Genomic DNA, 27,451 nt, shown 5'->3' on the forward strand with positions numbered 1-27,451 from the left:
ATGGCTTGTTAGGAGGGATGTGTTTTCAAAAATCAAGTCTCATTAGATAACTGTGTGTGGTATTATAGCAATCATGAAGGCAACAACTGTTAAGTTACAAATTGTCTTAACAGCTTAAGCTCTTGGGCCCAATGAGGTTAAATCAAGCTATTCAACAACTCCGACCTTGGTGTTGTGTTCTCATATAATGAGGTTTGTTGTGCATGTCAAAGCCATGTTCCTCGCTCCTTCAAATTTGAGCTTGCAGAAAAATGACCGGACCTGTACTATTTTAACAGAGGGTGATATTAAAGGGGTGGGTTTCCACGTAAGATTTGGATTTTGGAGTTTTCGTGCATATTTATTGGATTCCAAGACTAATCCAGAAAATATAAAGTCTCGTTAGTCATTACAACAAATAAGTTTAGATTCTCATGTACAAATCAGAAGGTTCGTTATCCATTCAAAAGAAGGGTTAACAGCTGCAACTGTGCAACCTTATATAACCACTTCCAATCTCCATGAGTTCTCTCGCTTTGCCAAGGTTTTCCCTATTTGTAAGGGTTTTTCTGGAGGTTTTAAGACTTCATCCGAACCCAGAAATCCGACAACACCACATCCCAGTTCTCGTCTCTATGCAAAGACTTCTACATCCCATTCAAATGATGCACGTGGGTGCGTGCATGTAGAATTCAAAGCCATTCTTCGGCATATGCACCATGATTTCTAAGTTGTTTCCATGGCAAAGGAAGTGCAAAATATCTTTGTGGAAACAAAATCCATAGTTAGAGCATGTACATCAAGGATAGCAATATTACCTAATCAAAAAGGCACTTTTCTATTTTACCTACCCATTTTTTACTTTCACACCACAGCAACCTCTTTATAATTTCCTCTCTATCCATTAAATATTAGAAAATACTGTAATACAATTGCAGTATATAATACTATATGTACATCCTCCTATATTGCAGACCTCTGTCCAGAGCGAGGTCGCCGGATCCAAAACCTCTCTCTCTCTCCCCCCTCAACCGCCGCCACTACCATTGGTTGTAATCTCACGCTTCCACCATTGACGAGCTCACACTGTATATAGAAAAAGGAGAGAGGCATAGAAGAAAAGGGGGAAGAAAGAGGGAGAAGTACGGGACCACTGTCTCTCTCTCCGATCCATCTCGATGAGTTAATTGATTTCTCAGGGCTGCTGCTCGCGGTCCATCTCGATGATAAGGGGGACGACGAGGATGAGGAAGGTGGTGCCGGGGATCCATGCAGCCTTGCCGGTGTTCTTGAGGAGGTGGTTGGCGACGTAATCGACGTCGGAGGCGGTTTGCTTGGTTTGGGCCAAGATCGGGAACTGGATATGGCAGTGGAGGGATGAACATTTTCTGGGCTTGGAAAACGCCAAGAGAGAGAGAGAGAGGGAAATAATAAAATAAAGAATGGCGGTGAACAGTACCTCAGTAGAATTACCGAGCAATTGAAGCAAATCTATTTTGCCTTTGTGTTTGCCTATGCTGGTGTAGAGGGGTTTTGTGGGTTTCCTTCTTTATTTTACCTAATATACCCCATTTACCTAGACTTGTGTACATGCTCTTAGCCTTCTACTTTTCACAATCATTCTGCTCATCAATAACACCCCAATCCCCCATTCAAGACAAAGGGGAGAAATAACTTTCCTACTTCTCCCCTGCTCCTGCATAGTCCCTCCATTAGAGAAGTTGCTTCTATTATAAATCCCCCTTTCTTGTGTTTATGTTTCTTTAAGTTTCTTACTAATAGTTGATGTTTGTATGCCTGTAATCCATTGAAGGACTAGGGCACATTAACAAATTTTCAGTTTCGGTTATGTAAATTGCAAAACCAGGGGAAACCTGATTGCAACTCATGCAATATGTAGCCCAATACTTTACGTAAGACCACGTGCCAGTTCATTGCTTCACATATTTAATAAGAATCAAGTACAATAAATTTTTCACTCCCCAGTCTCCACACATTCCAAATCTTGGAAAAGACCAATTATTGTCAAACACCGGTCAAAAAGCCACCAAAATATACATAGCATAGATTTGCAACACATATTTTTTGAACAGGGTTGAGGTACTCTCTGTACCACTCTAGTCCATTCATATCATGTGATCTCACCCGGCTAGGATCATGAAATCGGGTGTCAAAATGGGTGTGAGCGGAACCGCCCCCTTCGTTAAAATCCATGAAGTGATCAATATTGTTAAATGAACATGAAATAGGGCCTTTTTGTGTTGATGGCCTTTTTTTGTACACAGGCGGCATTCCCTTAATGCCTTATTTCTAATATAATTTCTTACTTATCAAAAAACAAACCACCACTTGCCAAAGTGGAGAGTGAGTTTCACCTACTAATAAAGCATTTGCTTCATGGAGAGTGAGTTTTACTTTTCCATGATGGTTGTACTTGATTGATAAGATGTGAGGTCCAATAAATTTGGTTATTGGCAAAAGGTTGCTAGTTTTGATTATCCAAATGCCCAAATTTGATGAGTTGCTAAGAGGTTGCTATGTTTGATTATTACAATGTGAGCATTTTTTTTAGCACACATTAGCAACCTTTTTATTTTGATTATTATATTGTGGATGCTCTTATGTCTCAGGTATAAGGATTGCCATTGAAGAACTAGAAAAGGTCGGAAATATAATGATCCAAGGAAGACCTCCTCCAGAGACAAAAACTCAACAGCATACAATAAAAAATGCTGGTGAAGAAACAAATTGCTGATTGCCAATAGGGCGGTGGAGAATGTACAAAAGGTGTACTGATATCCAAGCGAAGTATTCTAATATACGTGAAAGTGCTTTGATATCAGTGAGTTGTGTATCAAAAATCTAACTTATTTGGCATTATGTGCGTATTATCCACCGCCTAGTGAACGGTGGTTAGCAAGACTCATTCTAAATTCCAACTCGATAAAACTCACGTGTATACTTTGAGCATAATCATAGGAAACTCTCTAATATCGAAAGATCTAATGATTCAACTCTCCAAAGATACTCCAAATAACACATATGACCAAACTCTAAGGGAATACCAACCGCGCATGAAACCAAGAAAGAACCTAAGTCCAAAGCCCAAAACTCTAGAGGCTAAACAATGGATTGAACGCCGTTGTCATCCTGCTTACACGTGAAACACCATTTCACAAGAATTTGTCTTCTTTGAATCAAGTTGTCGATAGTGGTGATCTCTCCTTGAGCTGCTAGGCAGTTGATTGTGTTTAACCGACAAATAAAGCCACCTTGGGGATGGTGGGCTTGCTGCTATAATAAACAGAACAGGGAAAGCATTTTTTTACCTTGCCCACCCCGCTAACATGAAAGTAAAACTTTACCCTTTGCACATCCCCAGGACCCCCACAACCTTATACCACTCCTTCAAAACATATTTCCGGAAAGCATGAATAGAAGGAAATAGAAATCCATACATCTACCATAGAATATGCTTATACGATTTTATTCTTCCCATCGGCATCATTTTGGTCAAGAGTTTTGATGAATTGCCAGGTAGGGAGCATGGTTGCTAGTTGCATTTTATGTTGTTGTTCTCTTCATACACTTCGCTCATTCACTAATTAACAAAAAAGAATGTCAAACAAAACCCTCTTTGTGTATTTCTCATGGCATGAATAAGTTTGAAACAAGGCAAAAAGAGACAAATATATTTTAAGACCTAAGTGCTTCAACTGTCATAATCCCAAAGAAGGTGAAGATAAAAGTTTAAAGGATTATATGAAAGAAAATTCTTACCAACACAATTTACTTTCGAACTAAAAGGCTCAGTAGCAACTTGCTCTTTATAGCTCTTAAAGCCTTCAATAATAACCTGAGCTCAAATTCCCAAAATGACAAATTGAAGTTAATAATAAGAAGCCGCCATCGGGCTATAGAGCTCAAAACTCCAGTCATGGATCACCAATTACCTGCTTTATGTACATGTTGAAGATGCCAGTATCCTACTCTCGTAAGAAATCTGTAAGAAGTTAAGTCAACAGAGCATCATTGACTATAATATGGAAACCCAATTCGAAAGTAGCTACAGAAATTATATATTCCTAACAACGGGAGAAATTCAATTCTCAGAAAACTTATGATGCCACCGTAAGGGTTATGATTTCCTTCCATCTCATATCATTGTCTTCAAAAGCCTTCTATTTGTACTAGCATGATTTCATATTCCTTTTATTTATCAAATGGTAGCAACAAGCAACTGTCAATTCTTACAGTTAATTGGTGCTAGTTTTGTAAAATATATGGCGTACATCATCTAATATTTTAGTATCAGAACAGAGAGGGAAAAAAATTACACGCAATTTTCTTTCGATAAATAGTACTACCTCCGTCCCAAAATGTTTGTCCCGTCCTCAAAACGAGGACTAAAAAATAAAGCATTTCTTTCGAGAAAAAATTAAGAACTCATCGATATCAATATCTAGTGAATTGTTGAAATTTTTTTAAATTTTTCTTGCAAAAATTGAATTATTTTTACGTCCTCATTTTGCGGACCGGACAAACATTATGGGACAGAAGGAGTAACAAATTTAACCTTAACGTCATAATCGTATATAGATGTGTACACAACAAAAGTAATCAAGTTGAATAAAACAGTAGTAAAACAGAACACAACATTATGGTTTCTTCCTTTCTCTTTCCTCCTTAAGTCCCAACGTTCCGCGGCTTCCGCCCTCCTCATTCAATTCCTTGACATTCCATCATTACTTTTTAACCTAAATTTAGAAAAAATAAACTCAACAATTCCAATGCTCCCTCACCCTTTCTACGTTGTCACCACCCTTCTTGGGCAGTCCACTGAAGCGTCTTCCTCCTCCAATTCACCTCAATACCTGCAAAAGACCTCATTGCGACTACTGAAACCCTAATGACACACCCAAACAATTGATAAGCCTGAAAGCCCCAATAAACTTGAACGCCCACTCTCAAAACCTCCTTATGAAGCAGACATCCGTTGTTGTTCGGCAAAATTCTCCTCCCTTTCCACCTCCCACACATTAGCAATCGCCACGTGAGACAGAGGACATCAAACCCATCTTCCCCAAGCCTAATATCCATTGACCCTTACCAAACTAAACTCCACAACCTTAGTCTCATAATCCTCCGGTAGTGCATCTGCCCCCGCTCTCAATCCTCGCTCTGCGCTCGCACTCGCAATTCCCACTCTCAGTGAAATTTTAGTTTTTTTGGATGTTTTTAAAGACACTTTCACACTCATGCTCGTCGCTCACGCGGATTATGGAACTTAGTAACGACAACTCCTACCGCCAACAACAACTATATCTGCACCACCGCCTACATCCAATGCGCCTACTCTCTCACCTGTGCTGCCTTTTTGGTGCACGTTTCCGAATCACTACCAACTAAAGGTTTTGAGGGCACACTTTGGAACTCCACATCTACCTCGGCCTCCCATGTCACCTACACTCGCCCCCTCCTTCCGAACAAACCAATACCGCTTCCAGGGCCGGGCCGGGGCAAAAGCCTAAGCCTAGAAAGCCGGTGCTTCAGGCCCCCAATAAAAAGCTAAAATAAACTAGGAAACCCTAGATGTGTAATAATCCTACAGCTGCGTCCCTGCTTGTCCCTTTACTTACTAGACCCCGTACATATACTGTTGAAGCATCCAAATTACGCAATCAAAAGTAAAATTCTCCAACATGCTGAGAGAGAGAGAGAGAGCTGTACCTGTTCGACTAAAGATTTTGGGCGGGTTCCGGGCGGAGAGAGAGAGAGAGAGAGAGAAGATGAGAGAAAGCTTCTGATGCACAACTGAAGTAAATATATCGAGACAATTACATAGAAAACCCTAAAACATGATCAGTGTCACAAATTACTCCCCGGTACTTTAAAACAATGTCAACCTATGTAGGGTGTGTTTGGAACATAGAAAAAAGAAAAATGAAAATAAGGTTTCATTTGTTTGGACGTAAAATAATTTTTAATAAATGGTAAAATATTTTATCCATTTTTCGTTATTTGGCTAGAAAAAATAGGAAGAAGATATTTTTTAAAGGTAAAACAATGTGCACCAATGCGGTGAAATTGTTTCCCTCTAAGACTCCATTTGTTTCGATGTAAAATATTTTACATCAAAAATTATTTTCATGGAAAACATTTTACGTATAAAAAAATAATTTATTTTTTTATTTTTTGGTGTTTGGTACATTCTTAAAATAGTGCTCTGAACTCTGATAAAAGTTCCCATATGCAACTTAAAAAAGGGAGGTGTGTTTTGGAAGTGAGGTAGTGATGGTTTTGCAAGATTAAGGTGGGAAATGTTACACAAATTGGGTTTTGTTTAAGTGTGGAAATGTCTTTACAAGAAATTGGTGCATGCCTGTATCGATATACAGACACACGTGTGTGTGTGAGAAAAAGAGAGAGGGTAAGCGTATAGTAAGTGTTCAGTTCTTGTCAGGCAATGATGGAAGAGGATCATGAACTTCAGCGGTAAAATGACTTACGGGGAATTATAGCCGTAAATCATTTTATGTTGATTTGGTGCAAAATCTTTCCAAGTGGATAAAAAGTTTTCTCCAACTAGTGAGCTTCCAAACATCAAAAATTAGGAAAATATTTTTGGGGAAAACATTTTCACCTCAAATAAACGGAGCCTACATGAAAATTATTACATGTCGAAATAAATGGAGCCTAAAGGTAAAATTATTTATAAAAAAAAATCGCATTCCCTAAAGTGAAAGGAAAATAACAAACCAAATACAGTTTATTTTTCCCTACATTTTTCTCACACTTTCCTTCTTAACCATTTTATTTTACTTTCCTTTTCATATATTCTAAAAGGACCATGACTTTTCTAAAAAAGGAAAAATACTTCAACGCCCGCGGCATACATATTGAGTTGTATTATTGCGTTGCATCCAAACATTTTGACTGTGCGCTTCATATTGTTTGGGCTGGGATTTTTGGCTTACTTCAAAAATATAATTGGGTGCGAGCGTGTCAGAAAATGCTTGTAATTGTCCTTTCCAGATTTAACTTATAAAAGCCAAACTTAATCAGGCAATCGTGGTGTCGGTTCAATTACCTCAACGAAGAGGATTTTTCTATTTAGAAGTATTAAAACGACACAACGATCCACCGGAAATTCGACAAACCAAAGAATAAATAAGATACCTTGATCAATTCAAAACAACTTGCCGTCCAATTGATTCTCCAACTTCCACAAACGAATAGAATAGATTATAGTGTGATTATTGCTACTACTAACTATTTCGAACTAAGTCTAAGTTTCTAAATTACTGCCTAATAGACAAACCAGGCATAGCATAACTGTTTGTTTGATGATTCGTCTGGGGGTGGGAGGGGTTTCCTTCTTTCATTTCTTCTATTTATGGGCAAACTCTTAAGTCTTTTCCACAGCTTTTATTTTCCCGCTTAGCTGCCTTCGAAGTCATCTCAACTTTGAATTCAAACTTTCCCTCCATGATTTCTAACCGTGGTGATTCAGTTAAATTATCACTCCACTTGCCCTTAACTGCATCGTGTTAAAAATGTGCAGTTACATGCTTGGATCTCAACTCCTTTGACTATGTCAACTTGGTGTAACTGCCTCTTATTTGAATAATACAATTCGCGCCTTTGAGCTTTGAACTGCTCATCTTCAAAGCTATCATTTGAGTGACATCTGGTAATAAATTGTCATTTACCTATAAAACGATACTAAGTTAATCAGAACATCATCGTTCTTTAAATTGTGTGATTCCATGTATTTCAGCCTATGAGTACTCCGTCTCGTTCGACATGGGAGTGTTTGCAAGAGCGTATAGCTCAGAACCATCTACCTTCTTCTTCTATGAGTTTGAGGTTCCTTTATTGTTGGTGGATTTGGCGTGCTAGGAATGATTTTACTTTCAATGGCAAATCTTGGGCAATAGAGGCTGTTTGTGGAAAAGTGCAATGTGATTTTTATGAGTTCCTGAATGCAAATACCAAGATCTCTTCTCCGCCAACGAGACGAGATCAATGTGAAACCTTGGATTGGCAACCCCCTTCAAGTAATCTAATCAAGATCGACGTGGATGTGGCTGTGTCAAGGGACACAAAAATAGTTGGAACCGGTGCTCTTGCTCGCGGAGAAGACGGTAAGGTTATGAGTTTATCACTGAACATTCATCCCAGAATCACCTCGGCATGTGTTGCAATTTGCAAAAGCTCTAGCAATCTGGGATGGGTTGAAACTGGGTATGGCTCTTAATCTTTCACGGGTGTCTATTGAATCAGATTTGGAAGCAATTGTAAAAAGCTGTATGGACTCCAATGACCCACCTTCTGATATTGCGGTGCTTACTCATGATTGCTCTGCGTTGAAGAATTTGATTATTTCCTGTGATTTTACTTTCGTTAAGCGTGAGTGTAATCGGGCTTGTAACGCCCCGATATTTTAAACGAATATCGACAGCATAAATTATTATTTTTCGAAAAATATTTCTTTAGTCCACCAAATAAACACGGAAGTATCAACACAGGGATTTCTTTATTTCAACTCAAATTGAAAATACAAAACTTTTATTTAAAGGTAAACATTGGTCTGACAAGCATTGAGCCGACTTCTCATGGAAGATACTGACTCAAAAAAAAAAATTTATTTAACCTTAATAAAATCTGACAATTTATTGAAATAACTTCAGAGCGACTCTAGTCTTGATACAGATCCCAAGCATACTCGGTCTCTGCCCCTAGTATTCTTCCTGTGTCAAACTGCTCCACCATTGAATCCTGCATACTCTGGCAAATTGATCGCCGAAGCAACCGATTTACCAGTATCCGTGAGTGATAATTCACTCAGTAGAATAATCCTAACCCTACCAACCCTTTACTTTACAGCTAAGCAATTTTATCACAATTCATATGGAAATAATAGAACAATCAGCATTAAATAAGTAAATCTATTAGCAAGCCTTTAAATTACCTTCTTTTGAATCTCACATTTCATAATTATACCTGCACCATAGTATCCATCGTCTTACGAACTCATATTTTAAATGTCCTGCTACCTTCAATATCACGAGGTATTAGTAGACTATCCACTCAATTCAGGTCCATCAGGCTGCCCTCAAGGTCCTGCTAGGCTACCCTCAATCCCTGAGGTCCTGCCAGGCTACCCCTGAGGTCCTGCTTGGCCACCCTCACAATTCTAGGTCCATCAGGCTGCCCTCAAGGTCCTGCTAGGCTACCCTCAATACCTGAGGTCCTGTCAAGCAACCCCTAAGGTCCTGCTTGGCCACCCTCACAATTCTAGGTCCATCAGGCTGCCCTCAAGGTCCTGCTAGGCTACCCTCAATACCTGAGGTCCTGCTTGGCCACCCTAGCTACATCGGATCTTTCAGGCTACCCTCAAGGTCCTGCCAAGCTACCCTCAATACCTGAGGTCCTGCTAGGCTACCCCTGAAGTCCTGCTAAGCCCACAACTTTCATCTCTTTTTCCTTTTTCATTAACCATAACAACGTCTACATAATTTCTCATTGAAATCCACCATGCGAACCCAAGTCCGATCCAACAAATACAACAATCATGAATCCATAATAACGTAATCAATAAACATGATACGTTTCTACGTGAAAGCCAACATAACAATTGATATTGTGCAAATAAGTAAAACACATGGCGTTTTATGATTGGGCCGATGCCCTTACGTTATCAAAATGTGAGAGTAATTATTTAAACACGCAAATTATCAATTTTGTAATTTTAACAACACTAATCATGACTTCTTCTTTTTTCTGTTACACCGGTTATAGCTTAAGAAAGTGAATCATGGGCCGAAATATAACTCTTATGCTAGGGGGACGTTGAATGGAATTTTAGTAAAGTTAATCTATTAGTTGGGCCGCAATAACACATTAATGTAATTAGAAAGGTTTAAGTGTGATTTTTTCCAAAAGGAATCAAAACCCACTACGTATTATTACTGTTCACGGTAAAAAAAGAAAGAAAAAAGAGGATCCCGAATTCTGTTCGTGCGACGTTGGGATTAATTCTTCCTACACTAATATGTTAAACACCAATATGTAAACACTAAATATACTTAGGAGAGAGTAGGAGAAGGATTATAATACCTTTAATCCGGACAAAACGATTTGGTGGAGTCCGGTGGGTTTTCGTTTGGTGGCGAAAGATTGATATTCTAGCTGCAACTTAGGGCTGGAATAACTTGACCAAACATCTACCGTTTTGGATGATTCTTGTGTCTCTCGCGAAGATCTTGAAACGCTCTACGACTTTCATGAAGAAGTCTAAGCCCGAAAACCACTCTAAGTAGTAGAAAAATGGAAGTTTAGAAGGATCGCTAAATCTGCCTGGAAATCAGAATCCGAGAATTTTACCTAACTTTGAATGGCGATAACTCTATCAATTCTTGACCGTTTTGGGCGATTCTTGGGTCGAAATCAAAGCTCTCGACGCCCTCTACAACTTTCGTGAAGAAACTTAGGCCTAAAAACGACAGCAACTAGGAGGAAACAGGCCGTGAATAGAGGGACGTGATATGGACGAAAATCGAAAGGGTGTGATCCCTCTTTCCTTGTTTTTTTTTTGTTTTTGTAGAGGACTAGGAGTGTTGTATTGTGAGAGAGGAGAGAGGTATTTATAGAGAAGTATAGAGGTGGTGGAATTCGGGAGGAGAGAGATATATAGTTTCAATAGAATTTTAATTAGCGTTTAGATACGAAAGATAAGGCATGAATGTATATCTCTAAAGTATAGATGTTTCGAATACGATTTTTTTTTAGTAATATCAAATATACACATAATAATGTAATTTAATTAATAAATCTAACTAATTATTGAATTAGTTTTAACATTTTAAATTTGTATTAAAAAAAAATAGGGCAAAAATCCGGGTCGTTAGAGGGCTACACCCTCATGTGCTTAAAAAGCTTTTTATAATGGTTTGTCCGGTCTGTGAATATCCATTTTGCCTCTATGGAATTTCCGTCTGCCTAATGTTTAGGCTTTTGCCTACCAGATTAATAAAATTTCTCTCTATTGACAAAAAGATACGGTGAACCAATAACAAAAGTGGTCAACAAATTTTACTACAGTCTTTAGTAATCCTTTGCTCATTTGGAATTATTTTTGTTAGTTAATTTCCACTCAGTTCCTTTCTTCTTCTATTTTCCTTCTAAAACAATGGCGTGTTTCATTTTAATGCACCTTCGTATATTGAATGTACTGAGGAGTTTTTTCACATGTCCTTTTTATGAGGGTCAAGCAAATGGAGTTTTTTTTTGTTGGGTAATGCAGGATATTCCGGACAAACTTGCGCACACCTGTCATAAGATTGGTTGAGGCATGCTCTTGAGATGTCGACTTGGTAGGGTATGTCATAATGTACATATAATTGCAAAGAGGGAAATTTGAATAACTCTAAAAAAAATTGGCAAATTTTGTTTGGTTTTTTAATAGAAATATAGGAAATTGGATCCCATGTATCTCCACAACTGGTTGGTTGCTGACGCATGAAAAAAACAAGGAAACACCAAGAAGAAATTCACTCAATTTTGAACATTAGAAACCCACAAACGCATATGTTGGCGCACGCAATGTCTCTCTCCGCAGCTGTTCCAAATATAGATCTGCTCGTGCGACGTTGAGTCGTGAAAGATATAAGCGAAACCCTTCACAGTGAAAGTCGATTATAAGAGAATGGCGGGAACTCGGTCCACAAGCTTTGAACAAAGAAATTAAGAAATTCTGCAAGCAATCTCATAAACCAAGTGGATTAGATCATTCATCGAGCTCCAAGGGCTTGAAATATTTTCCATCTATGAGGTAAGTACCAATGGTGAGACGAACTGCCCATACATCCTTGGGCTTTCTTGACACAATTCTGCATTTTCCATTTGGATTATAAGATATCAATAAACACATGACAAAGCAAAATAATTGACAGAAAATTAAAAAGAAAAACAAACCGATATGGAAACCTTGAAACGAAAAGGAAAACATGTTGGATTCAAATAGGGCAGTGTCACTGTTATTTATCGTAGAGGATCATATATCGCTTATAATTGGTGGTACAATCGAGAGGAGAAATACATCGAGTTGGACAGGATATGAGGATGCTGCAAAGCAGATCCTTGTAGAGCGCCCTGCCGGTTGCATCTGGACTGTCCATCTCGGGAATCAATGGTCCAGATTAAAAACAAACATTTTCGAAAAAGTTAACTTTTCTCTCGAAAAGTTTGTTTTTATCCGGATCGTTGAAAACACTTTGAACGGCTGTGGTGATGCACTACAGCACTCTACAGAGAGCTGCTTTGCAGCATCGCAGATCCGAGTTGGACATTTATCTCTCTTACAACAGAAGTACATACCCACAAACATTAGTGAGGTAAAATGCTAACCATCATCCATCTTATCTTGATAAATTAATGGTTTATTTTGATCTTGTTTTCTGTGGAGGGAAAAAAATTAGAGAAAGAGAAAAGATACGGTTAAAGTAGGAAACATTTAGTGCCTTTTCCATCCATTTTATTTTCCCTGCACAAAACTCGGAATTAAAACCTTTTTTTCAACAGGAATCCAAACCTATATTACCGGAAAACTCTATTACCCTGCCAAATTATGTTTTGGGAAAGACATTGATGATTCTTTATTTTACCGGTAGGTTCACGATTTTGGTGAACCATTTAATCAAAACAAAAATAGAATGAAAGTGAAACATAAGAGTTTTTATATATAATGCTAATTTCAACCTAATAAAAATAAAATAAAAATTTGTGAATTATATTTATTCCTATTGAACTTAAAAATTACTATTACTCAAGAATACCTAGTTTCTAATGTCCACAATTCCAAGATTTTACTACGTTAGAACGTGAAATATGGAAGAGTAATCAAGGTTTCGAAAGCATTACTGCGGTCGCAATGGCCTCCCATTGCTTGGGTCGCCTCTGCATTCAATAAGAACTACATCGATCCTGGGTAATATCAACACAAGAGCATTGTAAAATCCCTCCATTACCCGTAATTGATTGAAGTTCCCCCCCTCCCCCCATCCATGACGAGAAGATTTTCAGTGCCGAGCGGTACCATGTGATGCCCGCTTAGCAAATCCAGGCCGTCCATTTCGGTTTTGGACAGCTCAAATTTGGAGAGAGAAAGAGGAGAGAGAGTGTTGAGGTGAGAGGAGAAAGAGGTTCAATCCAGACTGTCTAATACACTTTTGGACGGCTCAAATGTGTTGCTCGGGCACCATGTCAGCCGGATGACATGGTACCCACCCGGCACCGAAAAATTTCTCGTCCATAACAGGTTGTCTCGTAGTATTAAGTGTAGTATTCTACAGTTCAAGATTTCCACCTGGGTATACATGTAGTAGTTCCACACACAAGCGCGCGCGGAGAGAGAGAGAGAGAGAGTACCTGCCGACATCCCCGGGGTTGACCAAGCCAGAATTAACCCTGAGACACGGAACCGAAGCAGCAGTCTTTATCATCGTAGGAGCCTCGATCACAATAACGGGTGACCCTATCTTAAGTCCTGAATTTCTATCAGAAGACGAAGAAGACCCAGTTCCTTCTTCTGGTGGCGATGACCCCTTTAGTCCACAGTTGATAATGGCAACTCTACTGTGCCTTGCAATCTGAGGTTTCGAGCCGCATTTGAACTGAACGCTAGGGTTGGAGTACTGAAGTGCCGGATAAGATGAGAGAGAGAATGCCATGTTTGAGTACTTAGACTAGAGAAGAGTACGTTACGTACCCTGGGAAATGAAAGGGGGTGATGTTTTTGTGGCTCATACTTCTCACCACATGTGATGGTCTATTCTGTATGGAGATTTCTTGATTATTACGGAGTAGTAATATCTGGGTTATTGGTGAATGAGATACTGTGTAAAAATACCTGTATGCCCTTTGTAGGCTTTTATTTTATTTTATTTTATCTACACCTTTGTAGGCTTGTACTAGTATTGAGGCTCCATTCCGCTAAAAAAAATTATTTTTTAAATACTTATTTTTCGTTTTATGAGACAAGTCATTTCTTTCACAATACATCATATTTAATTCATCATATTGATCTCTCAGTGTCTTGTGTATACCCCAATTTTTTTTGTTGTACATCTTTCTTCTTTGCCCATAATTTCAACCAAGTATTCAATGTCCTGGGGCACTGCCACATGTTGCCTCATGGCCCTGTCATGTAAATGTGTGATGGTAAAAAGCTATGAGGTAACATATGGCGGTGCCCCGGAAAAATTGAATAATTCTTCCATAATTTCAAACATTAGGCAAAAAAGAGCCAAAAAAAATTGCTCACTTACTCTAGTCTATTAGCGTATCCACAATGCTATAATCAAAAGTAAAAAGTTTTTAAAGTTAACAATGTTGATGTAAAATATGGCTCACAATTTTATAATTAAACTAAACAACCATCTTAGAAATAATCAAAATTTGAGTTTTGAATAACCAAAATTAGCAAACTTTTGATAATAACCAAATTTAATAGACTCTACACATTCTCAATCAAATACACCAATTATTATACAAAAATGTTCTTATCTCTCTACCCTTTTCCTCTCTTTCTTTTCGAACAATATTTCCGAAAAAAATATTTTACTAAAAAGTTGTTTTTTTTAGAAAACAATTTTTTTTAAATCGTTTTTTTTTTCAAAAAAGAGTTTCAAAAACTATTTTCTAGAAAGTAAATAGGTTTTATTAGTTTCAAAACTATTTTTAGAAAAACTATTTTCTACTGTTCACAGTTTTTATTTTTTTGCAGTTAGAAAATATGATGTGATAAATTTTGGTTATCTAATTTTAATTATGTCATTGTAGACACATCTACACTGATAACCTTAACAATCTCTTATATGAATAATCAAAAGCTGTTGTGACAACTTTTAGTTTTCAAATTTTGATTATAACATTGTGGCCACCCTTAAGCCCTAAAGGCTAAAAATCATGGTTCCGACCATACTTAAACTATTATTAAGTTCTCCTTTTGCAAACTAGACAATCTTTTGGACCGAGATAGTATTACAAGAGTATTTAAGTAAACAACATCAAGATTAAAATCATTGGAGGTAGTACTATTACTTACATTATTCTTAAGTAACCATGATTCCGTATGTCCCCGCAATGATTTTTTAGATTCTGTAACATGCTTCCAACGAAGTAATACTCCTAATTATAAAGCATATAGATTTCATAGTTCCTCGTCTTAGAATTCCCGAGTCGTGTACTTTTTCAGGCGAAGCATTGCCGAGAGCATGCGTCGCCAGTGATCTGGGTCTTGGTCGTGAGGCGGCTGTTGCCGGTGTGGCGGTGGGTGGGTGGGTGGCTGATGGTGAGGAGCTAAGGTTGCTGATAAACAGCAAGTGGTGTTTCTAATTTCAGTATAATTTCATCATTTCATTGCAGCACCGAAGAACATGAAATCTGACAACAAATGAAAAAGACAGTGGAGTGTAGACTAATGCGGAACTACCATACCTCAATATTCATGCAAATTTACTAACACAGACAAAACTAAATGATCTCGACGAATAAAATGAAATGACTTCCACGAGAGGTCTGAAAGGTGGACACTTATAACTATAACTAAATTCAGCATTTTTGTTTCAATCTAAATTCGACGAATGCAGGAGACGATCATACTCCAAGTACAAGGTGTACCCAAAAAAAATACTCCCAAGTACAGGCTTTTAGGATTTCCCAACCAAGAATGTACACTTTGATTTCTCTGTTCTAGGGAAAAAAAGAAAAAAAATGTACACCAACAGTAATTTCTATGAGTACAGGAAACATTACCCGCCACTAGGACCACGACCGAGAGTCCGAGCCAACCCAAAGGTAGATCAGGATCGATTCACTACAAAACCAAAAAAATATATTTCAGTTTTCAAAACTTGATAAGAAATGGTTTAAACGCATTCCAAACAACTATCTTTTTTCCCCTACGAATCCAATAATTGGTATTTAATCAGAACCCAACACAGAATGATTGCCAGAATTGTATCAGGTAAGTGAAAAACTGAACAAATCGAACGAAGCGAAAACAGTTCCATTTACATACTTCAATTACTTATATCACTGATTCACTGTAGAAGTGAATCACAGTAAGAAAGCAGGGAGACTGATGATGCCTTTTTTCGGATAAAAATGCATAAATGTGTCAAAGAAAGATTTGACACCATAAATATATCTTGTCAGCATAATGAGTTCATCAAATTGTCACCATAGGTTGGTGCAAGGAGCCAAGGAGAAACTCGCAAACCTGGTTATGCCCGTATTATTGTACAGATATCATAAAGGGTGCAGTTGACCATGCAGGAAGCACATACTTTAGCCCTTAGCCTAGGAGTCCGATTTTGTTCACCCTAACTAAATGAAATGAGGGTGAAGGTTACTCTCGCTCTTATTGGTTCTTCCTAACTTGTAGGTCCCATCGAGTCTAACCATAGTTATCATTGAAAGCCAAAAGACACTAGAGAGATTTCGGATGTGCTCATCTGGAAAATTATCCGCTGCATCAAACTCACATATGCGAAGGATCACTCCTCCGGTAATCTAAAGGGATTTCGGCCTTCCTTGCTTTTGTTCAATTGTAATATTAGGTTCTTGTTCTAGATGGAGATTTGGGGTTCCATCAAGAGTATAAATTAATTGAGGATCGACCGAGAAATCATCGTCATGGAGGACATTAGGGGTTTGGATCAGTTTGGACGATACACCCACCAAGTTTGCCGAGTCAGAGCAATCGCATGAGAATATCCTTGGACCAGCCCACCGAGTTTGACAGAGAAACAACCCTGTAACCAAGCCATTGATTGGACCTAACTGCACAACCCGAACCTCCGGGGGACTAGCGCGACCACACTAGCCAACAGACCCCCACTTGCAGTAGGGTACTCATCCTGTGGGAAATTGAACCGCAGACCTTGAGGAGTACTCCCAAAGCCTGGCACTCGCCCGAACCAATAGGGCAATCCATGGGTGTGTGAATATCCTTGTTGCTTTATGCTTATTGTTTAGTGTTATTATAAAATTAATCCGAAGCACCCTGGCATCCAGATTCCATAATCACAGTGGGTTGTTATAAGATTTTATGTTCATGAAAGAAAAAAAAAGAAAAGGAAAAGAACACTTAACCTAGGTTCTTCTGTCTTATATGGCATTGATAAACTAAAGCTTCTTCAAATAGGAAAAATCACTCGGTGAAGCATTCATACCACGCAATGATGAACGATGAGTACGTTTGTTACTTCCCCGATGCAGCGGATAATTTTCCAGATGAGCACATCCGAAATCTCTCCAATATTTTTTGGCTTTCAATGCTAACTATGGTTAGATTCAATGGGACCTACAAGTTAGGAAGAACAAATAAGAGCGAGGGTAATGTTCACCCTCATTTAGTGAGGGTGAACAAAATCGGATTCTTAGCCTAGACAGGAGTGAACACAAACATGTAGCGAGTCCTGACTATGCTGGGTTTCAGCCAATCTTGGCCTCGGCCAAAAGAAACTCAGTGTAAGCCTAACCAATAAAGTAATAAGTGTTGGACATTCAACAAAGATACAAAATGAAACAGAAGGAATCAACATACCGACTGAATAATTCATCTTGCACATGTAGTTTTATACTCCCATTTCACAGGCAGGAAAATCAAATATGCTTTAAACATCTACCAAGGTACACCACCAACTTATGTTTTGGCTAAAGGTGATACCTACAGCATACAACAAATATCCGCCAAGGTACAACTGTTAGTCCAACAAAGTTATCAATAAACCTAGGCGTGCCGATAAAAGAAACTGTTATAGACTCAATGGAGTTAGATGTCTGCACACCTATTTTCCTTTCCTCGTGCAAAATTTATCTTGACGTATATATTATGTGTTTAATGGCTACTTCACTCATATTGATGCAACCAGATGAGAAAAGTAACAAACTAAAGGGGTTCTATGACAATTATGTAATAGCATGCATGACTTCACAAGCTTGCAGGGTGTGTGTTAAAGCAAGCAGGCAAGTCAAACATATAACCACCCAAGAATTCAATCAAAGACGTGGACGTCAACGAAGATTTTTGGATAAAAAATGAAATCCTGGCTCCTGGACAGTCAGTCCATTGAAACTGATGACAGACTTCTTGATGTAGTTCTCCACCTTTACGACAGAAAAAAGGATTGATTCACTTCTATTTAGTCAGGATAAAAAAAAAGATCTATTGAGTCTGACTCATAGTAATCACATCCATTTGCGCTAAAAGAGGAGAAAGACAAATGCATTGCAACCAGACAATTGAGAAGATATGATCAAACAAAAGCCTTTAGGTGACTTAAACAACAGCAGAGATACTTACAAGGTTTAGAACCCACAGGGAGAGCCTCTGAGTCAAATCCCCTATTAATCAAGGCTCCTGCCTCATAAGGGTCTTGCTGTGATAAGGAAAAAAAGGTTCCTGCTACCAATAATAGTTACTCCTCATCCCATAGCCACTAAAGTTGCCGTATGTTGATCCTGGATAAATGTTCTGGTGAAATATGGGCGATATATTTGAAGCTAAAGGTCCAAAATGTAGCTCTTGAGCCCTTCTAAGAAGATGAGAACTTGAAGCATGACCATCAGCCATGGGAGTATATATCAGATTTCCATTGTAAGTTGGTATTACTGGAGTTCCCCATCCAGGCACCTGGGCATTATAAGTTGGTATTACTCCCCATACAGGCACCTGGCCATATCCATGCTGTAAGCCTCCAGAGTATTCGGTATTCCAACCACCACTTCGTCTTGAGTTAGATGGCGTAGAAAATCTTCCTCCTTCATATTCGGTATTCCAACCCCCACTTCGTCTTGAGTTAGATGGCGTAGAAAATCTTCCTCCTTCATATTCGGTATTCCAACCACCACTCCGTCTTGAGTTAGATGGCGTAGAAAATCTTCCTCCTTCATATTGAGCCCTTTTCCTTTTCTGAGACTTGCCAGAATCAGAAGGCACGGACTTGACTCCCACAGTCTCTATGTTATCTTTGCGAAATTTCTGGGTTGGGGTTGCCAAGTCAAGATTCCTCTCATGAACCTGTAACAAACAACAAAACGTCATTAAAGGACCAGTAAAATCTAGCCAAAAAACAAAGGATTCTGAGATCATGGCACATGGGAGGCCACCTGCTGAAAGCCTGAAATGTACCTTAGTTGAACTTGTGCATTGTAGTGCAAAATGTCCTTCGCCACACTTGAAGCAAGGACTAAGTGGCCCCACACTAGTTGGCTCACCATGTGACCTTTGGCATTCCTGCATACGTCCATTGCATTTAAACACAGGTGTCTTCTGATGAGTAATGGAGTAGTCAAGTAGCATGCAAAGTTCCTCCAAACACATAGAAATGAAAACAAAAAGACTTGAATACTAATTGACAGACATGCATAGAGTCCTTACTAACAATACGCCTATTGACACAATAATGTTTATGCCAAGGAGAACTTTTATGCGAATCTGAAACCAACTTCAGTTTTTTTTTTTTTTTTTGATCAGCAATTTTTTTTATTAATCTCTGCAATATTACCAACTTCAACTTTGCCATAACAAGGTTGATACACAAACAGAATTTTTGTATGGATGTTACTAATTGACTAATAAGTAATCGTATTCCTTTAAACTCAATGTTTTCTAGTGGTTTTCGTTCAACAGGTTTCCAAAATAATGTGAGGGCAGACCCAGCGCAGCAGTAAAGCTGCCCCATTGGGGCATGATAGTCAAGGATTCGATTCTCGGAAACAGCCTCTCTGCTTGGCAAGGCTACGTACATCAACCCTTCCCAGACCTTGCATAAGCGGGAGCTTCATGCACTGGGTACGCCCTCTAGGTTTCCAAAATAATTCCTGCATTGTTCTATAATCCCATTGTCTACACATAGGACTCTCTCATATGCACTTTCAATACAGCTGAACATAGTCTCAAATTCGATCTCTATTATCTAGTTCTCTATCCTATTTGTAAGTAACTTTTTCTCCATCCTGGGAATGTAATATGGATAATGATCAACAAAAGCCTTTTAATGAAGACTCCCTCCCATATTGTTTTCTTAGCTTCAATTATGGATGTTTTATCTCTTACTGTAACTTTTTATCCCTACATGTATATAAAACTTCATTAGAATCTTATGTTACTTAAACTGAGGAAACCAAAACATCTTTCCTGGGAATGAAATACCCATCAAAATCTAACAGTTCATTCAGTTGGTTATTGTTGACTACTGTACAGGCTTTTTTGCCATGGAGTATCTATTCTGTTTTTATGACTTCTTTGAACCTCTTCATTCCACCACCAAGGTTCTCGCAAAGGTTGCCCCCTCCCATAACATTCACCTAGAACCACTTTTGCTACTTTTTTAACACGACTATCCATCTCTCAACAGATAGAATAAGTTTCTCATTCAAAGTATGATTTCCATTTTTAATCATTCTACTCTTGTGGTCGATGATGTCATGGTGGAAGAGGGATAAGCAATGACTATGGATTAAGGACAGCACTAGACTGTGAAAGATATTGGATGAGTATAAATACAATGGGCTTGTAGAGTGTTTGACAAGGGTATGATACAGCATGGTAGGGAGATGGGAGGGTGGAATATTGCGCGGCCCAGAGTCAGAAATACTCTGGGAAGTGATATTTCTAATCCTTCCTTTTATAAGGGATGCACAGCCCTCCTTATGGCCCATACCTTAATTCCATGTCCAGAACAAATGAAACAAATAGAAGAGAAACGAATAAAAAGAGTGGTGATGCCAAATATATTTTAATCCATCTCCCTAACCCAATCAGGGACTAAGAGAGCTAGACTTACACCTTGCAAATTCCCCCATAGAATTTACAGGGTCCTACTTTCCCTACTGCAGTTAACGTGGAAAACTTACATGAAGGAATGCAACAGGGCCCTTGGTGATTGATGCCTAAGTGTGGTGGAGGACATTTTGGACGAGAATGCACAAGTTCAACTAAGGTAGATTTCAGGCTTTCAAAAAAACTAGAACGAAGTTGGAGGAGAACTGTCCCAATTCAAGCTTGGCCAAAATTCTTGGCCAATAAGGAGGCCTAATGTGTGAGAAATAGGTGGAGACTTTGTCAATAGGACATATTGAAGACTTCAACCCCATATATTATTACCTCCGTCCCAAAAAGATTGTCCAACCGCAACACAAAGAACTTAAAAATAAGGAATTTGTCAAAGAAAAGTTTGAACTTTTTTCCCGCAAGTTACCAGATAGTTGTTATAAATGCGTTCTTTTAATTTATGAGAAAAAGTTTTGAACCTTCTTTTGACAGAAATGATTTTTTTAAAGTTTTCTTTCACAGACCGAACAATCTTTTTGTGGTTTGCAGCTTTCTTCCTATTTCTCACTTCCCAACACCCTGCCAGCCCATCCCCTCCTCTCCAGCTAGGCCCACCATCCTCTCCCTGTGCAAATATCTTCAACAAGCATTCATATATGTTCCAGTAATAAATTCTGTAAATATTCAATGTATACAGAACATGGGATATAAATCAGACTCACAACAGGAAGGAGAACATGGATGAAACCATAAGGGGGTAAAGTGATCTGAAGTCTGAACCATTATTTAAAGAGCTTTCGGCTCGAGACAAATGATTATGTTCTCAAACTAACCCAAATAGAATACCATGCCTTCGTCCCCCTCTCCCCAAATCAAAACCAAGCCACATAATCTCCAACATTTTACCTTCGAATGGATCGTAGCAAGTCAATATGTTCCACTTATAATCATGTCAACCCTGTAAATAATCTATAGCATCTGAAACCTATAACCAAATGAAGAAGGATATTTTAACAGCTGATATTGGTGTTGGTCACTGTTGGGTGACTGATACTTACACCTTAAAGCAGCATTGGTACCTCAGCATATATGAAACCACTGGATAAACTTACAAAACCGATTATCAGGAAAAAAATCTTACCAAACCGGTATGGCCCAACTGACCACATCTGTAACAAGAAGGTTTTCTTGGGCCGGTATCACCAAAGGCAGCACAACAAAGATGGCCAAATCTATTGCAAATGTAGCATTGTATTTCCTGATCAAGTGCAAAATAGGGAGTGAAGAAGACGTTACAACCATAGTCATAGAGGAAGACCAATCAGTGTTGTCAGTATCCTAACAACACCAAAATCCTCTTGGAAGAAAAATCAAAATGTAAGATATGAAATTTCTGATGTGCACCAATCATTCAAGTGCAAATGTGCAATGTCTTGATTGGTTCTTGTGTGAGCTTCAATAGACTTATATTACGCATACAAATATTTGCACACCGAAATTTATGTGCCCATAAATGAATGTTTAATACCTTTAAATCATCAGGAGAATAATTGTTCTTGCATGAGAACATATCATGAGAAAAGTCTCCACATTTCAAGCATTTCTTAGAAGTCTGAGATCCCCATTTGTGTTTTTCTGGGCAATTTTTTGCACGGTGGCCGCCTTTCTCACAGATAAAGCAATCTCGTCGCTGAACATCAAATTAAACAAATGCAGTTAAAGCCCTACGGAAGGATACTAGTGCTCCAAATACATATATCAAAGCTAATTGCAAGCTCTCTACAAAGTCACTTCAGCAATAGACAAAACTTCCAAGCGGAAGGATAACAGAGATGATATCTTCTCAGGGAGATTGGGACAATCTTCTGGACCATCAAAGTGAGTGCTTGACTCGTAACTAACTAGTACCAGGTGACAATCTAGCTTTAAAAATGCTTCTTTTTTTATAAGTAAATATATTAGATACCAGGCATAAAGGGAATGCCGTCCACGTACAAAAAAGGGGATTACAAAAAAGCCCCATACCCTGCCAAAATTTCTTACAAGGTAACAATCTAACTTTAACTATCTAATTTCTCACAAGGTACAACTGAAAAAAAAAAACTCCATCTTGTGTTTATTTCGATGTAAAGTCTGTACAGGTGTACACAAAGCAGGAATTTTATGAAAAATGACTACCCTTAGTAACAAACCGATCTCTAAGCAAATATGAGACGAGAAACCATCCCTATACTCAGCGCGTGATCAACTAAGTAACCCACTCACCAACAAGAAAACTACCATCTCATTCACTTGCCAACTTTGACAAACTGACTTAAGCCCGGATAGCCAAAAAAAAAAAGGAACTCAAATCAAAGTGATGTTTGAGCATCATTAAACAATTCCTTTTCAAAATCAACTCATTCCCATATGAACAATACCCTTGATTTTCATTGACAGCAAAATAACAAGTAAAGAAACTAAACAGTTAGATAGTCATAGTTAATCAACAGTAACTAATAAATAAACCTTCCATTACTACAAACCTTTTTGCACTGCTTGGCATGGTGTTCCAAACTCCCACAAACAAAGCACGGCTTCTTCCGCTTAACAGAGGAACAGTTCACAGTTGTATGACCACCTTCACCACAATTATAGCATGTTCGCCAACCACTGTCCTGGGGATCAAAATACCTTGGGCCTCGCTGATGGAACAATAAAAAAAGAGAGATACCACTCTGAGCCTTCAAATGAAATAATGTTTTCCAAAGTGACCTTTGCACTATTATTTCAACTCACAAGTAGCTTCCGCAGCACAATGTTATCAGATATCTCGACACGATTTGCCGCTGCAATCTCCAAGACTTGGCTTGTCTCGACCTTCTCTTCTTTAGCAACCACAAACTAATGCAATTCGAGAAATTTAAGGCGTTTAGGAGAAGCTGATGGTGGTGAATGCAGCTTTGGTTATTGAACAGTGTGATGTGTATGTGAGATAATAATGAGGAAAGTGAGACATTGCCCATGCTATTATGTGGAGATTTGTAATAGGTATTGGTATTTCCCAGTACTGAAAACATACTATACTCCTCTTTTCCCATGTTGGGTTCATAAGTCAGGAGAAAGAATCAGGAAACGATAGGGGAATGCTTTTATTTCTGATTGGCAATTATTCCGCACAAATCATGGATGATATGCGCCTACACAAGCACTTCCACTAGATTTAGGTATGTTACTTCCTCAAATTTCTTCGCCTCCTGTCCAAATAATGGCGCAGAAAGTAAGTTCTTTTCTCTCCTCGTACTTCCCCTCCTCTCTTCACTTTCCCGCGAACCAATCAAAACATTTATTTCGGGGAACCTGGCCAAAAGCTTCTGAACAAATACAACCTAACGATAATTTCCACCTAATAAAATTAGAACCATATATACTGGGCGTTCTATAAGAGTAGCACAACGTTCATGTGGTGTGGGTCTACGCAAGCGTGCGAAATGGGTGAGGTTTTAGCACAATTGCTTGAGAGTTGAGACTTCATAATGCTGAACCTAACTACAAATAGGTAAAACTCAAATTCCACTTTCTTCTGCTCTCCTCAACTTTCAAGTCAAACTAGCAGAGCTTAAATTTAAAATAAACAGATTGAAATATTGACAGCAACTGTTGATATCGCTACAATTAACCATCTAATTTTAATTTCCTTCCCAGAGCACTTTAAATTTCACATTTATCTAACAATACCACAAATGGTTAATTATTTTTTGATAACTCACGTGTCCGGGCCAGGTTACACGCACCTCAACTAATCATGGGAGGCCAATCCCACCGCCCACTCTCAGGGAGCCCCATTAAAGTCAGAGCAAAGCGCAAAGTTCCGTATGAACTTGCCCCAAGGAGTTGATAGGACCTAAGAGATTTTAGCCTGAGACCTTATGAGTGAGCAAACCCTAACTACAAGGACTTCCAACTAGGCCAACCCCTTGGGTTACAATTGGTTAATTATTCATTGAAACTCAATCCAATTACGGAACAAAAACAAAACTCACAATTTTAACTGGGTTTTCCACCACCTTCGTCTTCTTCTTCTTCTTCTTCATCTGCTTCTTCTTCCTCTTCTCTTTCCCAACGTTCTTCTCACTCCTCACATCGCCCGCCACTTCGTTCGATGCGCCGTCTCTTAGTTGGCCGGCGGTGCACGCTTTCAGCGTTGATTTATTGACTATTTTCATCATCGGAGACTTCAAACTGAGAAGGAAACCGTTCTAGGGTTTGAAACGGATTTGTTTCTGACAACGGAAGGGTGTGTCGATTCGACTGACCAGTTGCCACACCCCTGATGGTCACCAAATTCCACTATTCTTGTAAATTTATATTTTTCCCTGCTCTTTTCTAAATTTTTGGTAGATTTGTCGTCATATTTTTTTGGATTAATAATCATTTATCTCAATCGGAAGAGTCTAAGCTCCCGTTTCATAAATTTTCTTAAAACATAAGTAACTTTTTTATATTTTTAAATTCAAAAATAATATAAATTAAAAAAATTTAATTTTTTTTGCATCGTAGAAAAGATCTCATCGAGTTCTTAAAAAATAAGGACCTTTTTTTAGGTTTTGGAACGGAGCCTAAGAGTCCGTTTCAGAACACCTAGTCCGTTTCAGAACACCTTCTTAAAAAATAAGTATTTATTTCACATTTTCAAACTAAAAAATAAAGTAAATGAAAAATATTTTTTTTGATTTGTTTTACACCGTTCAAAAGATCTCAATGAGATCTATCAAACAAGATTCATATTATTAGAAAAATTATTTGTTTAAACACATTATTTTTTAGCTTGAAATTACCTTCTTAAAAAATAAGTACTTAAAACGTGTTCTGGAACGGGGCTTAAAAAGTACAAGATTATGACGGAAAGCAAAAAATAAAGTTCACGAAATACGAAACAAATATCAAACAGCTATCTTATTTGTCAAAATTCCGTTTTATTTGAATTTTTTTTAACATGGTCCATATTTCTATACTTTTCCAATTCATCTAATCAAGACGAGCGATTAATCCCAAAAATTTCGACAAAAGACTAAACAAGTAGTTACAAAGAGTAAAAAATATTGACATAAGTTTCAGACTTTTAAGTTTATAGGAAAACATCGAAATATTAAGACTTTTAGACCCCGTTCGTTTAAGGGTATTAGATTTTAGATTCTAATCATTATCCTATTTCTCCCCAATTATTACTCTTATTTTTCTCTATACTCATTACCTACCAATCCAAAATCCCAAAAACGAATTTACAGGAATGCAGTTAGTCAATTGTCACTTCTAGAAGCCATGCTAAAGAGTGATTATCCAGGGCTCCGGATGATTTTTTAGAAAATTGTGCTCCCGCAGCACCACCGCGTGGTGTCCAAGACCTTTCTAGCATATATATATTGGTGTGCGAGTTTCACATATTTTGATGGAGCCCATGCCAATATGCGGTGGAAAAAATATTCTAAACCAAAACACCGTCACGTATGCTATAGGAGGAGTTAATAATTTTTCCATGTCAAAACCACCCAAGGGCAGCCTGATCATTCCCATGCAAATTTGAGCTCTTCTTCTATTTATTCGAATAAATGGCCTGTCGACCCCATTTACCTGGATAAATTTGTTGCTCCTGGAATGTTGCTCGAAATCCATATCAGTGTGTTTATGGAGGGCCCTTTGGACCACGCTCAATTAGGAGTAGTTAATAATCTCTTCGTGCAATAGATAGTGTTCGAATTTATTTAACATGATGGACTTAACCCATTATTTTCCAATGTTATGATTATGATAATGGTGGGTTGAATGTTAGGATGCTTTTAATTAGCGGACTTGAATCCTTGCTCTAATTGGTCATTCAACGTACGGGAGAAAAAGACAAGTGGCTTAAAAAACCAATTTCTATGGAGTATATTTTTTCACATATAAAAGACTTTGATTTGGAATCCAATCTTATATTGTTGTATAGTAATGCTAAATTTGATATAAAAACGAACCACAATTCTATGAAAGTGACTGATTTGACTTTATAGTAGATCATAATATTTTGTCGTTATATGTCCTGTCAATCTAACAAGTAAATCAAATTTAAAATCAAGGTTCATGCCAAATAGTCTTTCTTCTTCTTCTTCTTTTATCACCAGCAGTTTTCTTACAATTACATAAATTTGGACATTTCGAATAGTAATATAATCCAACATCTTTCATAAACACTAATAAATCCAACTAAACCAAATCCAACTCTAAATAAATAGACAAAGTATTCAAGCAGAAAATGCAAGAATCCAACCCTTAGACCTCATACTGAGGTGCAAGAACTCTAGAACTGAGCTTGCCTCACTCATTAAGTCATTATGCTCTTGGTGTTTACTGTTTACTTTTATTAATGTAGTCTTTGATACACTACCTACTACTTTCGGTTTTTTTACTTTTAGCAAAGCAATGTAGCCACTCGACATAAACAGTAATTACGCCCCCCAAAGTAGTTCCATTGCAATTATTATTTTATTGCCATGGCGCATTGTAAGTTTCATACTAGTAATACATTGTATCAATTCCCCGTATGCACTGGCACGGAATTAACTCATCCACTAAAAAGGTATTCACGGATTTCATTCATCGCACATAGCT

The 27,451-nt window shown here is 38.1% G+C and overlaps 3 protein-coding genes across 4 annotated transcripts in view; all 3 read right to left on the reverse strand.

The window, feature by feature from the left end:
* The window catches only part of LOC131306955 (structural maintenance of chromosomes protein 3), a 30,971-nt gene extending 25,157 nt beyond the window's left edge, over positions 1-5,814 (reverse strand). The window contains exons 1-3 of the mRNA XM_058333407.1: positions 5,710-5,814; positions 3,933-3,982; positions 3,760-3,835 (exon numbers count right to left, since the gene is read on the reverse strand). Of these exons, the coding sequence (XP_058189390.1) occupies positions 3,760-3,835; positions 3,933-3,947 (91 nt within the window). The 5' untranslated portion in view covers positions 3,948-3,982; positions 5,710-5,814. The remainder of the gene's footprint in view (positions 1-3,759; positions 3,836-3,932; positions 3,983-5,709) is intronic.
* A 5,606-nt stretch (positions 5,815-11,420) lies between these two features.
* Positions 11,421-13,835, reverse strand: LOC131307026 (protein CHLORORESPIRATORY REDUCTION 42, chloroplastic). Its single transcript, XM_058333471.1, has 2 exons — positions 13,411-13,835; positions 11,421-11,873 (listed from the first exon to the last, which is right to left on the reverse strand). The coding sequence occupies exons 1-2, from the start codon at positions 13,710-13,712 to the stop codon at positions 11,771-11,773; spliced, it is 405 nt and encodes a 134-aa protein (XP_058189454.1). The 5' UTR covers positions 13,713-13,835; the 3' UTR covers positions 11,421-11,770.
* Positions 13,836-15,556: 1,721 nt separating this feature from the next.
* LOC131307105 (uncharacterized) lies at positions 15,557-25,206 on the reverse strand. Of its 2 annotated transcripts, XR_009194009.1 has the most exons (9): positions 24,847-25,206; positions 23,603-23,707; positions 23,350-23,508; positions 22,353-22,514; positions 21,966-22,082; positions 19,181-19,285; positions 18,353-19,069; positions 17,594-17,716; positions 15,557-15,859 (listed from the first exon to the last, which is right to left on the reverse strand). XR_009194009.1 is itself a non-coding variant. In XM_058333541.1 (7 exons), the coding sequence occupies exons 1-7, from the start codon at positions 25,030-25,032 to the stop codon at positions 18,455-18,457; spliced, it is 1,524 nt and encodes a 507-aa protein (XP_058189524.1). In that variant the 5' UTR covers positions 25,033-25,206; the 3' UTR covers positions 18,303-18,454. The 2 variants fall into 2 exon arrangements, 1 of the variants encoding a protein (XP_058189524.1); XM_058333541.1 differs by lacking the exons at positions 15,557-15,859; positions 17,594-17,716 and having other exon boundaries at positions 18,303-19,069; positions 19,181-19,360.
* Between the last annotated feature and the right edge of the window lie 2,245 nt (positions 25,207-27,451).

This window comes from Rhododendron vialii, chromosome 1a (genome assembly GCF_030253575.1).
Source record: "Rhododendron vialii isolate Sample 1 chromosome 1a, ASM3025357v1".
Classification (NCBI taxonomy): Eukaryota; Viridiplantae; Streptophyta; class Magnoliopsida; order Ericales; family Ericaceae; genus Rhododendron; species Rhododendron vialii.

Excerpts from the sequence above, each read along its gene's own strand:
- LOC131307105 (XM_058333541.1), bottom strand. The coding sequence starts at position 25,032 with ATGATGAAAATAGTCAATAAATCAACGCTGAAAGCGTGCACCGCCGGC. Across the intron at positions 22,515-23,349 it reads ATGCCAAGCAGTGCAAAAAG|CGACGAGATTGCTTTATCTG; the intron begins GTTTGTAGTAAT and ends TTTGATGTTCAG. Across the intron at positions 22,083-22,352 it reads ATTCTCCTGATGATTTAAAG|GAAATACAATGCTACATTTG; the intron begins GTATTAAACATT and ends GCACTTGATCAG.
- LOC131307026 (XM_058333471.1), bottom strand. The coding sequence starts at position 13,712 with ATGGCATTCTCTCTCTCATCTTATCCGGCACTTCAGTACTCCAACCCT. Across the intron at positions 11,874-13,410 it reads AACCCCGGGGATGTCGGCAG|AATTGTGTCAAGAAAGCCCA; the intron begins GTACTCTCTCTC and ends TGGAAAATGCAG.